The 14500-nt window shown below is 42.2% G+C and overlaps 1 protein-coding gene across 4 annotated transcripts in view; it reads left to right on the top strand.

The window, feature by feature from the left end:
- The window catches only part of fndc3a (fibronectin type III domain containing 3A), a 45309-nt gene that overhangs the window by 10488 nt on the left and 20321 nt on the right, over nucleotides 1-14500 (top strand). Inside the window, exons 1-2 of one of the 4 annotated variants that reach the window (XM_053422369.1) lie at nucleotides 401-1180; nucleotides 4096-4171. In XM_053422369.1, the coding sequence (XP_053278344.1) occupies nucleotides 1169-1180; nucleotides 4096-4171 (88 nt within the window). In that variant the 5' untranslated portion in view covers nucleotides 401-1168. Of the gene's footprint in view, nucleotides 1-400; nucleotides 1181-1512; nucleotides 1708-4095; nucleotides 4172-13370; nucleotides 13522-14500 lie in introns of those variants that run through there. The other 3 variants (XM_053422367.1, XM_053422368.1, XM_053422370.1) reach the window with 3 other exon arrangements.

Here is a 14500-nt window from a genome sequence, read left to right as displayed (position 1 = left end):
ACCCCCTGCGCAGTAGTATCAGTGATGCACAGTAACTATTAACTTGGCACATGCTGATCGAGTGATCAACGCTGTCGCTTTAAGGACCATTTGTTAAAATGAATGAGGACAGATGTTACAGAAGCCCTGTTTATTGTGTCGCCGCACAAATCGTGTCTCTGTTTGGACTGTCAGCGGGCTGCTTTGTGATCTTTGGAGACGGTGGAGAACTCGAGGCTGCAATTGTCGGCAGCATTGGAGCTCCGCAATTGAACTCCCACAACCTCATCTCCTCTCGCATCGATCGGAGTATTAAGAGAGGGTGTATGGCATGTCGCTCTGTGAATGGGAGAGAGAGCCAGGGGAGAGTATGAGGGGGAGGGAGAGAAAAGGAGGGAGGCAGAGACTGTAGCGTAGTCGTGTATGTCAGCCTCAGAAGCTGCGTGGGTCGCTCAGCTCCCTCACGCCATTGTTGTTGTTTTGAAAAAAGGCAGAACAAAGGACTCCCCAAGCTATGGAACCCTTAAACCATTGCCGGCTCAGCTGTACTATGATCACACCCTGATGGAATGCTATTGAAATTAAGCATTAAGGAGCACAGCAGGCATTAACAGAGCTGGCACCGGCACACAGTCAGTGACTGAGGCAAGAAGCAAACTGTTTTCCTTGGTTCATTCGCCTCCTTTTTCCGGAGAGTGGCCGCTGCTGATAAGGTTTCAGTGCCTTCTCTGAAGGTTTGGTGCGGACATCGCCGTGGCTTATTTGTTGAAGGGGTTGCTGTGGATACTGACGGTGGGGAGGCAGCGCCGGAGCTAGAGGATAGAGTGAGCGAGCCGCCTGCTGCAGAGCGCGCCGCTATGGAGCAGATGAGGCTGAACCGGGCGAAGCAAACATGAGATTCACGCCACACTTTCTGTGAAGGCTACATCCAGCACAGGAGACCGAGCCCCATCTGCCTACAAAGCTCCTGCTGCACTCCACGCCTCTCTCCAGCTTCTTCCTGGATTTTGCACAAGAGTTGACGGAAGCGGAGGGTGTAAAGGATCATCCCAGCCAGATGTGTTAGCCACGCCGGTCATGTGATTTCTCATGAGGGTTGGTTGAAGTGGTGGAGGGTCTGGTAGACCCTGGAGCATCATTTTCTTTTGCTGTGACTGCGTGTATAGCGACGCCTGAATGAGAACAAGCAATGCGGGCAACAGTAAGTAGCAGTTGGATCTTTTGCAAGCCAGATTTCCTTCCTTTTTATTTCATTAACCGGCAGTGAATGTCACTCTGTCATGTGTATGTTTCGAATGTAACTTTCACCATAAAGATCAGATTGGAAAAGAGAGAAGTAAATCTAGGGGAGGGTGTTTTCCTCACACTGGAGGTGGTGGACAACAAACGTATACACGCACCCGACTGTGAAGTGCAGAGACTTTGATTCAATCAGACCTCCCTTGCCCCTGAACACCCCCACCCACTTCCAGCCCTCCCCCACCACCACCACCACCACCACCACCACCATCTACACTTGCTGCTGACGCTGCTTGTGTGGGTGTGTAGGAACATATGAGCTTCTGTGTGTGGCAGTCAAAGGGCTCTTTCCTCTCCCTGCCGAGCACATGAATGGGAGCAGTGTCAGAGATGGAGGTGCTGATGATTTCTGTGCTTGAAGCAAGCCGTGTCCAAAGCCCTGTGCCGGGGGAGTGTAGATTCTATGACGGCGACTTCCACAAGAGCGAGGTAACCGGCGCTCACACACATTATACGTGGGTTCTCTTGGCGTTTTATCAGGATGAGGAACCTGATGGATTTGAGATGATTAGGAGGATTTTCATTGACATCATCTCACTGGTTGAAAAAGTGTTTGTCTCCAGGTCTGTTTAATAGTTTGCATGATATTTGCTTATTATTAAAACAGGTGGCATTGTGAGAGATGTTTAATGGTTTAAAAAGTTTGACGTATTTCCTGAGGCTTCCTCTTTTTCAGTTCTGACGCTCGGGTGTGTTGTAGTGATTTAAAGAAGCAGGTGTGTGGTAGCAGCGATGAACTCTCTGAATGGTGTGAGATATAAATAGTTAAGGGGTCAGGGTTAGTTTAGGTTAATGGTTTTAGCTTAAAAATGCATGTACAGTGTGGTAACTAGAGGCAGTTTATTTCTGTACTCCAATACTAGATATGAGCACAAATTGTCAAATTATAAGTCATGATTCCTGGCACAGTTTTCAGGAGTTTTTTTTAAAATATCTACACAAGCATTGTATTCCAGGAAAAAAAAAATATTTATACCTTTTTCTAAAACAGAAAAACATAACAATTAGTCTCAGTGCCAAGGGATTACAGACTCTTGTAGGGATAGTTACTTGGTTTTGAAAGTTTAAGTAAATTTTTCCTGCACATTAATATCAGATATAAACAGAAACAGGCAAGCTGTCATTTGCTGCCTGGGTTTTGCTTGTTTTGTCTGTAGCCAACATCTGTTGAATGTTCCTGCAATATACAGGTTATTGACTTTTAATCTAATAATCATTGGGTTTAGAGGTTTAAGATTAATGGTTGAAGCTTTTATATGCATGTTTAGCCCAATAACTAAAGAGGACAGATAATTTTTTTCTGTATATAAACATCAGGTATAAGCAAAAACAGTCAAACTATAATTCATTATTCAGTTGAGATGGTATTAAAAACTATAAAAAAAATGTAAATGTTATAAACACAATCCATTATTTAAAACTTGCAGGCAAATAGTTTTTTATTTTTTGCCATTTTAAAAGACGAGTGAATTCACGTCTTTCACTGCCTTCAGGCAACATCTGTTCAATGTTCTTGGAATATACACATTAAATACAGCTTACAGACTTTTGTCACTAATTACGTTTGGAAAAGATAAAAGTACGTTTACGTCAAGTGTCAGTTCAGATTTATCCCTTTTTTATGAGATTCATTTAAAACTGTGCAGCTGTTTTAGTTTTGTGGCAAACAACCAAACCAAAATCCCATGGGTTGAGGTTTGAGGATGTTTTTTTAACCATTAACTGTATTACTATATTACCTGCACACAATGGTCATATCCCAAATGGACTATTTCCCCCCATTTCTCATCTTATTTTCCATTTATTGGCCCATTTAAACCATTCATCAGTTCCATAGTCGGATTTATATGACCAAAACTAATTGATAATACATATTTGATCCTACAGTGAATTTATTATGAGACTTCTCAACAATCCATCGATTTTTTTCTTTTCTTTTCTTTTTTTCTTCCTGAAATGTGTTGTAGTAAACACCCCCTCTCAGACATGCATGTATTTAAACTATTATTCATAGATTCAATTATCGAGGTATCTCAGAGATTATTGGTATTCTCATTAAGTCTCCCATAGGGAAAGAAAATCTATCTGCTGATTTATTTATTTTTTGCAGTTTAATTCCTGTTTATCCCTCCAGCTGCACAGTCTGCTGCACATATTTCAAGCATGTTGAAGCACTTGTAGCAAGAGCAGACAGCTTTGTGAGTTTTGGTCGTTATTGATACTGTAATATTTCTGCTGCTTGTACCTGCCTCTGCCTGCCTCACCTGCCTCACATCATTACAGATAGGCTCCAAATGATAGATGGAAAGCAATTTTTTCCTCGTACTACTTTCTGTTGACTGTATTGTCAGTGTTTTAACACCGTCAGTGCAACGCAGACTACTGTTGTTAAGATAAACTGTGTGTTTCTCCTAAGGAATGATGCTGCTTTTATTCACACTATAGCTGTGGAGGCTTCAGTTCTAAAGGTCCACTAGGGAATATTTACAAAAATAATGTTGTCATATTTAGAATGTATATGAAGATGGACAAAACGTCTCCACTTCCTCCCACTATCCACAAATTGACCATCTTTATATTGGTTGCATTTGCAGAAACTTGCATTCCCTTTGTGGTGTTTACTGGTTGCTGTGGTCACTATCAGGTTTTGGAGAAGGTGTGTGGAAGTTGTTTCTCTTCAAGTTGTCACATGCTGTCTCTCTCTCTCTGTCTGTCTGTCTGTCTCTCTCGCTCTCTGTGTCTGTCTCGCTCTATCTCCCTCCCTCAGAAGGAATGAACTTATATTATTAAATTTAACGTCTCTTTGTTTTTCTACAGGTAATCCTGGTGCAGGTAAACCCAGGTGAGGCCTTCACTATTCGACGAGAGGATGGTCAGTTTCAGTGTATCACAGGTGAGAAAGCTACATTCATTATATTCTTGATTTAAATGCATTTTGTCTAAAAAAATCTAGCTATAAAAAAATCTGAATTTCGTATCACATAGGTATATTTGCACCCATGTTCATTCAATAAGTCCCGAATCGTCTTTTACTGTAAACCCACAAGAGAGAACATTTATAAAAATCATGTGTGCGCCGTTCCGCCAACATTTAAAAATATTAATTGGTCATTGTTTTACGCATTTGGGTTTTTTACAGTGGAAAAATTACTGAAATCACAACATAGCCAAGTTCAGGAGTTGCATTATTTATAAAAGAAGTTATTTGTCACATCTCACAGCTGTGAATTAAGTGTTGTGATAGAGATGCTATTACTCTTTAGAGAATTAGAGGAGCTTCCATGGCACAGACTCATGTAAAAATATCTAACTTGCATCATTTTATTTTGCATTGAAAATGAAATGCAATAATGACCACTGCCTCTAAAATTGTGACTCATATTGCAAACACAAAAGAAACGAATGGAATAGTTTTATCTTAAGTTTCATTCAAGGGCATGTCCCCAATATGAAGACTGTGAAATGAGGAACACTGTATTCAGTAGGCAAACCTCTACACAAAGCCGAAAGTACTTCAATGAGAGGAGACGCACATATAGTTTCTGGGAGTTTCCGGGCATCGGGAAAGACGAGCAGCCCCCCTGGCAACAATCTTCACAAACCTCCTGTATAACGTTTAGCTTATTTCAAATGAACCTGAGATATTCATTAATACAGTAAATATAGAAAATATATAGTGCTTGGTCATACAGTCGAGGTGAACATTACTTTTTCCTAATATCGATGTATATCACATAATACGCAAATCAACAATCAAGCAAAATCACATTTAAAGAATATAAAACTTATATTCAGTGCAATAAGTTGTTGGAATCCGACAACTCTTCACATGTTACCAAGATTCAAGATGTTTACCGTCACACCGGTTATACAAGTTTAGCCATGTGAAGTAATTAATACAACTTTGAACGTTGACGATGTTCATCCAGGAACACGGAAGCTCAGTGGGTTATTGTTGAGGTGTGGTTGAATGGAGGGGAGCAGAGTCACTTGTTGACTGGCACAAAGTGATGTGTCTCATTCCAGGGTGGGTTGGGGGGGTAGGGTGCTCCCACTGCTAAATAACCAAATCCACACAGAAACACTGATAACATTAGCACCTGAAATATGTGTTTTAATGGTCTGTCACTACTACTTCATTAACCTCCCGCTTGCTGCCTTGCACTCGAGTTTATGTGTGTGTTCTGTTTTATGTTATTAGTCTTTTCTTTTATCACTTGAAGGATACGTAGACACTGTGGTTTGTATGTTCAATTTTTTTTTTTAAATAAAGGTGTGTGTGTGTTGAGGATCGAGAAGTATGAAATAATAGGTGTAGTTATAATCTAATAGACGGCGTCACCTTCACCCACATTCACTCGTTCTTTTTCCCCTGGTGTTTGCAGTGAGAAGGGGGGGAGGGGTTGACCAGAAAGCACCGATGTATTTTTATTGAAATGACAACAGGATGTTGGTCATGTCTCATAGCTTCCAGGTTGCTTAATGACATAATTGCATCATATGGTTTCAGCCAATAATATGAATAGTACAGCTGCTACAGCAAGCAGGGGTGTGAATCACGAGGCACCTCACGATTCTATTAAATTCTGATTTTAAAGCGTTAGTGTGATTCTCAAATGATTATTGACTCATCTTGATGCATACCCCATTATACATCAAGACGATGAATCTTTATTTCTCTTACTCACAACAGGATTAGAATGATTTTAGATTTTTAGAACTAAACTTAATGTTGTTTCTAGAGCAGCAGCAGTACATTTTATATCAGTCAAAATCCCTTTATAGCCTGCATGCAATACCTCAGTGGAAACAAATTTAAAATGCCTGTAAGATAAGTTATATCCCGACATCTAAATACTGAGTTCAGTTTAGAAAGAATGAAGAATGCGGACGTCCGTGAGTATTAGTCTGTGCCCTGTCCTCCTCCGTCGGCTGCTGGTGTGATTCACTGTCGGCAGGTACAGCTGGAGGAGACGGGAAGGGGGCGGGCGAGGGGCTGCAATAGCTAGTTTACAAGAATTTTAATATTCATGGGAAACTAACATGAACAGACTGAGGCTACATAAAAACCGCTTTCATTTTATCGTCTCTATAACAGATTGCTATTAGCTTAACAAGTACGCTGCAGACTGCACATCGCTGCTCTACTTTTTCTGCTTTTTTACCTAGCTGACATCAGCTCCAGTTTGACGTTGCCTTGAGTTTACCTGGTTCACTGGCTCCACTGAGTTCTCTCTGCCCTGCTGTCTTAATGTTTGTGTGTGCGGGTGTTTTACTGAGGCCCGACCCTAGTCAACAACAATGTTTATACCAGTCTTGTTAGAGCTGATGGGTTTAATTACAACTGTGCAACTACATTTAAAATAATCGCTCCACATTACCTGCATTCACAGACGTCTGCCTTGCCCACTCTCACTTGGACCACAGCGCTCTTCTCTGGTATTTGACCGAATGTTGAAGTAGACTTTATCACCACCTACCAGCTTTCAATTGCTCAAGACGGAGCATTCTGGCATCTAGAAATTTCCACACCTCTTAATAACAGAAGTGCAAAAAAACAGCTGGACTCCAGCAAATGCACAAAATGTACCAACACCTTCATTCTTTTAACTAAACAAACGTTTACCTTTTCACAGCAACATTTCCCCACCGGGAACCTTATACTCTTGTGTTCAATCAACCCTATGTGTTTCCTGCATATCCTGTTTAGATTGACAGGTGATACAAATTATTTGTGTCCTGATATACCGTCACAATGTAAATTAAACCTACTGTAATTACAGTGTGTTGCTGGAGGAGTAAACGATGGGGTTGGAGTAAAGCTGTGTTACACGTTCTTATTTGTCATGGCTGTCATTTCCCTGTTCCTCGATTGTTGGTGATTCTGTTTGTCTTTGTGACAGCAACAATGCCGTCTGGCTCCAACATGTCGCTGACATTGTGAACAGAAGACAGCTGGAGTAGTTGTAGGAGGTAGAGCTCATAATTTCAAATGATCATGATCAAATCCAGTTGCTTTGGAAAACATTGATCTGAAGATAATTTATGTTTATGGCTTACTCCACAGATGCGTTCTGTGAGCTCACAGCCATTGTTTTTTTTTCTGATAAAGAAAATAAGGGATGTGTGAATAATGTTTGATACTCGCAGCAGGCAGGTGCTCAACATTTAAGCATACATCCAATGAAACATGTATGTGTGTAGTGTTCACTTAGGAAGACATATAGATATTTTTTGTCTGCTGACTTTGAGCGTGCTTTGTGATTTATATGAATAACAACGGGACAAAAGGCCTAAGGCATCCATGTTTATTTAACAAAGGAGCCAAAGCAGAAATATAAAGTGATGCTGCTCAGGCAAGAAGCCATCATACCGCTTGCTCACACCGGGGCTCTTCTTCTTACTGCTGTCTGACTGAGCTCCCACACCGGCCCCCCATTACGAGCTGAGTAAACCCTCTTAATAGGGAGCGAGCATACATAGTCTCTCCATCAGAGGAGAAACAAAGAGCTGAGAGGTGCCACATAGATCAGTGTGACTGCTACTAACTGGCCTGTCACAGGGTGCGCTCATCTCCCTGTGACGTGAATAGAGGGATGACTCACCGCTTGCGGTGCAAGGAGGGAGGAGGAAGAGTGTGCGTGCGGGTGGGTGAGCATGCATGCATGTACGCGCATGTGGTGGTTGGTTGGTTTGATTTGTTGTGTGTTTGCAACAACAGACTATCCCTGTTCACTTGTCTGTTGTGCATATGCATGCTTTCACCTTTTAAATGTAGTATGTACTGACAGGTACATCATGACACAGTTACAAAACCAGGATGATCTGGTTTACACGCATTTCCTTCTGGATGTGCTCCATCCCACAACAGTTTGTTTATTCAATCATGTATTTTTAGCAGTTTAATGTGCGTAACAGCTTCGTATTAGTGCATGACAGCCTGTTTAATAGAAAGAGACATTCTTGTAAAATGCAGTATATTAGGCTTTTTATATCTATATATCTGCCTTGGAGGAGGGGCCTTTAGCGAGGGCGGCTAATTAGAGTGGCTATTAAGCAACTTCTTGCTCGCTATCCTCCTTGCCATAATGGGAGTTCTGTACGTGAGTGGACAGTCCCTCATTGCTTCAACCAGGGTCGGCCTCTCTCAGAATCTGCCACTGTAGATTTGAAGGCTATATCACTGGCACCAAGCATTGGACCACCTAATAGGCTTGGTGACTGATGACGCAAGTCTGCATCAGGACCATTGGGTTGATTAGATCCACTTCTTTATCTGACTTAGCATGCCGGTGATTCACATCACTTTGGATGATTCAGTCTCTAGTTGATGGCTGACAGCACCGTCTAGATCCACTGGGTTTATTGAGCCTGATAGAGATGTGCTTTCCCACAAAAGACAAGGCAGCCATTCTGGCATCTCAACAGGAAGCTCAATACTGCATGTGTGTGCGCGTGTGTCTGCATGCATACACCTGGCTCAGTTTGTGGCCCTGGTTCCAGTGTCCTCTGGCTTATCTCCCTGTTAGATACTGGTTGGTCAGCCAGCTCATCTGCCGACTCGTCCCTCATCACTGATACCATAGCTGTGAAATACCTTGTGTCATTCCTGATAGTGCAGCAGATATGCTTAGTCTATTTTCTATCGGAGGGACTTAGAGCTGTCATGTACCCTGTGTCTGATACTGAGCAGGCAGGATGTGCACTGTTGAACATCTGACTGTGTGGTGAGTGGGTATCCATCCTGTCGATACACTGGTATCGTCAACTGGAAGTTACTTTTAGAAATCTCTACCGCTGTTTTTGACATTTTTACATTGACATTCAGACTCATTGATGAAGCTAAATTTACCGTTTCTATAAACAATTATGAATCGGTTGACTGAAGCTGCTGGGATGCATCGCGCCTTCAAACCTTGTAAGAGTTCAGTGCGAGACTTGTTAAAGTAACTTTGGCAGGGTAGTGTTGTCTGTGAGTCAAAAGCAACATGTCTGACAACACCGACATGGTTTGCTGTGCTTTTAAATCAAACATTTGACGGGAAAAAATGTGGTGTTCCCTGATCTTTTATGAAATATCTATTTGACGATAAGCAATGCTTTTATAGAATTTTATAGAATCCCTTGGCACCTAATCGCTCCATCCCAGGATTCCATCATGGCCCGAATATCAAGATACATGTATAATAGTCTTTTTAAGGGAGAGAACAGATGATATACTCATAACCATCATGAAACATCGGGTTTCCACTGGGGAACAAGTGGCACACAAATTGTGCTTCCAGTGCAGTCAGTCAATTTATTTTAACTTGGAACACAGCACATAAAATTACATGGGCTTGCATGATCATATTCATTCTGACTAGCCCCATGTGCACAGTTGTGGTACGGATGCATGTTTCCTCACCCCCAGCGCTGTCTTCCAAACAGAACTCATGACATATGGTTCACATAATTGCGCTGCCAACATCAGACACAATGGCCACATTAGCACATTATTTTTATACTCGCTGCCCTCCCCTTACCCAACTCCAAGGACATGTACACAAACATGTGAGTGTAGACGCACACACAGGCACTTGTTCATTCAGAGCTTCTGCAGCGAGTAGCTCTATGAATGACTGAGCTTGTGACTCATTCTCCCATTGCTGCGTTGATACCAGGGGAGAGGGAGAGAGCCTAAAGAGGATCATAGAGGATGATGAGAGGGAGGGCTGTTCCAAAAAAACAACCTTTTTGTTTTTTAGCCAAGTTTAGTCAGGGGATGGAAGGTCCAACGCAGGGTGATTTCATACCCACTCGTATCGTATAATTTCTTTAAAATCACGAACGCCACTCGGTTTGTGAAGTATACATCGTGTTGAAGCAGGAGACAGTCATTTGAGAGTGTTATCGTCATGTTCAGAACTGAGCAAAATAACTCGTTATTGAAAAAGAGAAGAAAATATCCCTGCCCCTGTGGTCATGGCTCTTCTCTTGTTCTGGGTCCGTCTGGCTGAGAGAAGCAGCAGCAGCAGCGTCTGATGTTCTGTAATAAGCTTAGGCATGAAGGTTACTGATTTCCTCCCCTCCTCTAAAACGCCACTCACGCTGCTAGGATTACAAGAGCCACGCAGGAGCCTTGAAATATCAGGAATTTAGAGAGTTTTCTCACACCTAATAAGAAAATAGCCGCTCTAATTAAATTGTTTCATTGTTTACTGTACAGCTTTTTCCCTCAGGATCTGGTTTGCGAAGTGATCAATAGCATCGGCCTGTTTTGTCTTTTTCCCTTTTGCGTCCCTCCTCGTTCTGCCTGGATCGGTGGTGGTGGTTGAACTGGCAGCCTGGTCATGCCTCCACAATCTACTAATTGAATGCTACACTTATTGCAAATTACTACCCAATTAACGGCTTGAAGATCTTTCCTTCTTCCAAGAAGGATGTGCCATGCAGAAAGAGAACAATTTGCTACAGGGTCATCACTAAAATAAAAAAATCAATTGTAAGGCTTGAATCTTGGAATTTGTTGTCTGTAATTTAATGTAGCCCGTTTCCCTTGCTTGGTTGTAATTATAAAACCCTGTCAGTCAACCTGCTTGCCCTCCCTCGCCTATTCTTTATGTGGATGGAGACAATTTATTAGCTCTGATTAATAATCAAGCCTGCTCCATCTTTATAGGCTCACAGTTCATCATGTTGCCATTCACAGCTTATTGAGAGCTCCCATATGACACCACACCGTCTCTCCTTCTGCCAATCTTACTCCTGCCTTCTCCAGCTGTGTGCGTTTTCCTTTCTCCCCCCCTCTTCTCTCATCTTAATCCAGCCAGCCGCTGTCTAGCCTGTCTTCCACGCTTCTTTTTATTCTCCGGATCTAATTGAGGGTTTATTTGTACATCTGATTAAAGCTGGCAGTCTGCTTGGATTGATGCTGCCAAGTCCCCTCCGTTTGCGTACGCCTTATAAGACCTGTGTGAAGTCCCACTTAAATCTTTCTTTGTTGTGATCTCTAACCATTTGCAGAGGAAGCAGGTGGGAGTCTTACCATCCTCGCACATCTATGTGAGTGTGTGTTTTTGTGTGTGGACATGTGTCCGTCCTTTTCACGAGTCTCTCCCTTTGCTTGTTCACCCAACCCACACAATTATCCCCATCTCCCTGCCATAACCTCCAGCCCCCACTTGACTCAAACGCGAGTGCACCAGTTATGAGTTAAGATCCTGTTGGCCTGCCAGGGGTGGCGGAGAGGCAAACGGGGGTTGTGTGATGTTGACAGGAGAGATGATGGTGCTCCCAAAGTGTTACCTAGCCTCAATTTACACTGCTAGAATGGGCAGCTTGTTTGTGGCTATTCTTGGCTCCATGGCAGCCTGCTGTTTTGTGGAGGAGGACCGATGTTTTTCCCGTGGCTGCTTCCTCTGGAAGGTTGGTACTCCACGGCCACGTCAGCACAACCAATGCTCCAGTTGACTCAAGGGGGGAGGGGGAGGGGAAGAGGGATGTGGCCTTTTCTATCTGATCTCTGTCAGCACTCGTGCGTCAGTCTGATGTAAAAGAGTGGATGTCCCCCCCTTCCCGATTCTCCGCCCAACCTCTCTTCTCTCTTTTTCCTTCTCTTTCTCACTCTCTTAGATGTGTGTGTGTGTGTGTGTGTGGTTGCGTGACTGTGTGTTTGTTTGTGTGACCTCCCTCACCCTATGCTTTCTGCTGGTCCTCTTCTTCAAATGTCCTCCAAGTAAGAACACACAATGCCTTTCATTCTAAGTGGATGAACAATGATATATATAGTAGTGGAGAGTTAAAAAAAGATTGTGATTCATAAGATTTCCTAGTTAGTCAGCATCAGTTGCAATAACCAGATTTGCCTGAGGGACCATTCATATGTTGTGTGGCTAAAAACACGTGGAAAACGCCAGCAATACCCCTTTCATCCAAGGTTATTGGCTGCACCTGCCCTTTACGCAAACTGAAACGGGAGCTTAATTTGCACATATGGAGGTCAAAGCTTATTTCAGAATTGATAAAGACCATTTTGACCTTCATCTGCAAAAGGTTGGTCTGAATATCCCCAAAAACTAAACTTCTACCTTGAAATCAGTCGACTGCCATAGAATTATTTGTCCCAGAGGTTTTTATAATTTGAGCCTAGTTTGAGATGGCAGATAAAATGGCTGGTTTGAGCCTTTCACAGACATATTGGTATCACCGTTTCCCGATATGTGCCATTATGAAAGCTATTATTTTACATGGGTTTTTCTCCCTTATATCTGTTGCCCACATCCGTCAGGCCCTACTCATAATTAGCTTATATTAATACAACAGTCAAATGTCTGTTTTGCGCTGTCACTTAATTTTGGAATTGTGCAGGAATCCTTTTCTCCTCTTTTGCATGTGCTGTCTCTCTCACAGTGTCATTGGCTGGGCGCGTTGTGGCGACCAGCATTAAGTTCTCTCAGGTGCACATGATGGCGTAGTGCATTCACGTGCCCAGACACTGCTACGTTTTGAGCCTCCTCCTTAATTGGTCATCACGTCGGTGCACAGCAGCACCTGCCTATTAGCTTGACAGACTTTATTAGACTTAAAAGTGAGTGGAGCTAACAATACACACTTTGAACTCCCACTCAGATGACATTGTAATCTGAAATCAATGGGTTCTGAGCCTGTGTGGCTGCCTTGATTCAGACTGAGCTTTCCCATGTTCCCTGAGTGCGGGAGTAAAAAAGGGGAGGGAATTTCACAGCTAGGTAGGGAAATGACTCACTGCCTATTACTCTGCTGGCTCTTTGCCCTTTTGATTTCAGTTTAAGAGCAGAACCTGCAATCTGTCTTGTCCAGTGAAGTTTATTAGCAGGTAGACTAATGCAGTATGTTCCCAATGATTTTCAAACCAAGAGAACGAGAGTGTGATAAATTGTGGGTGCATCTTCTGTCTTCTATTTTGTTGTTTTTTTGTAGTTGAAGAGTCAGGTGTTTGGGATCAATGTCCTGTACCAGAAAATGATCAATAACTTTCAGTAAATGAGGTTGCTGTCCGCATCAGCGTTCACTTAGTGTTTCACCCTGAGAGGTGGAGCCTGGACTTCAGCACCTGAAGGGGTGGTGCTGAGGGCTAGAAGTGGGAGGCTTCAGTCACTCATTGCACAAGCCAGCTCCTGTAGTCCAGGCCCATTGTGGATGGTTATTTAGAAGCGCCTCTCTGCGTAAACCAACTTTAACAAAACATGAAGGAAAACTCTTCCTCAAGCGCGCTGCGGGGAGGTCAGTGTGTGTTGTGGATCTCTTTTGTTCTCCTGCATGACACATGTTGTTCTGCACGTGGTGCTTATGTCTTAGGTTTGTAACAAGAGAAATCTGTGAATGTGCAAACTTGGCACAGAGGTCCCTCTCTCTTTCTGCTGAGTTGTCACTTCCCTGAGCTGAGCTGAGCTAAGCTTCTGCACTGGCCCCTACAACAGAGCCCCGCAGGAAACTTTGTTGTTCCTCAGCACTTTTGTGAAGTGTCTTCTTGTATTTGTCAGTTTTTTTAATGTGTTTTTCTGCCATTTCCTACTCGGATATAAAAAAAATGCAATAGTACTTAAAAGGCAGTTTGTTTGGGGATTTCCACCCCCTTACAGAGATAATATTTAATTAGTTATTATTGTGAGTATTTTCTGCCTTCTAGGCAGAAGTCTTCTCTCTGTGACTAAAAGTCTTTATCATGGCTTAGATGCACAATACCACTGTTAATAAACTCTTAATTCTCCAAATCTGTGTTTCTGGGATGTTAATTTTTGTTGGCCGATATGACAGGGAAATAATATGCAATACCAATTCATAAAATCAATAAAATTATTCTTAAGCTGTCATCATCAAACCCTTCTGACAATGAAATGTAATTCAGGCTGGATATTTTGCAGTTTAATGATAAACTTTATTGTTAAAAAAATTAAAAGGGTCACTCAAATACAACCAAATATATAAAACTTGAATGAAGAAAATATTCATATTTCTTATGTAAAAAGAAAAATCTTTGCATTGTTTATACTCTTAAATTAAGGTAAACAGTAGTATTTAGTCATTTACCAAACTTACAACTGATATTGTAACTGTAATTATTCAAGCAAACACTCATGTGAACCAAAATGTCTAATGTTGGTGGGTGGTATAAAAAAAGCTCACTTCATGTTTATGCATTTGTATGTGAGAGACATTCTCTGATGTAGAGAGATTGTAAATTGGGTTTTGTCTGAACACA

This window comes from Pleuronectes platessa, chromosome 5 (assembly GCF_947347685.1).
Source record: "Pleuronectes platessa chromosome 5, fPlePla1.1, whole genome shotgun sequence".
NCBI lineage: Eukaryota > Metazoa > Chordata > Actinopteri > Pleuronectiformes > Pleuronectidae > Pleuronectes > Pleuronectes platessa.
Note: the sequence above shows the minus strand (reverse complement) of the source record. Positions and strands in the feature narration are given on the sequence as shown.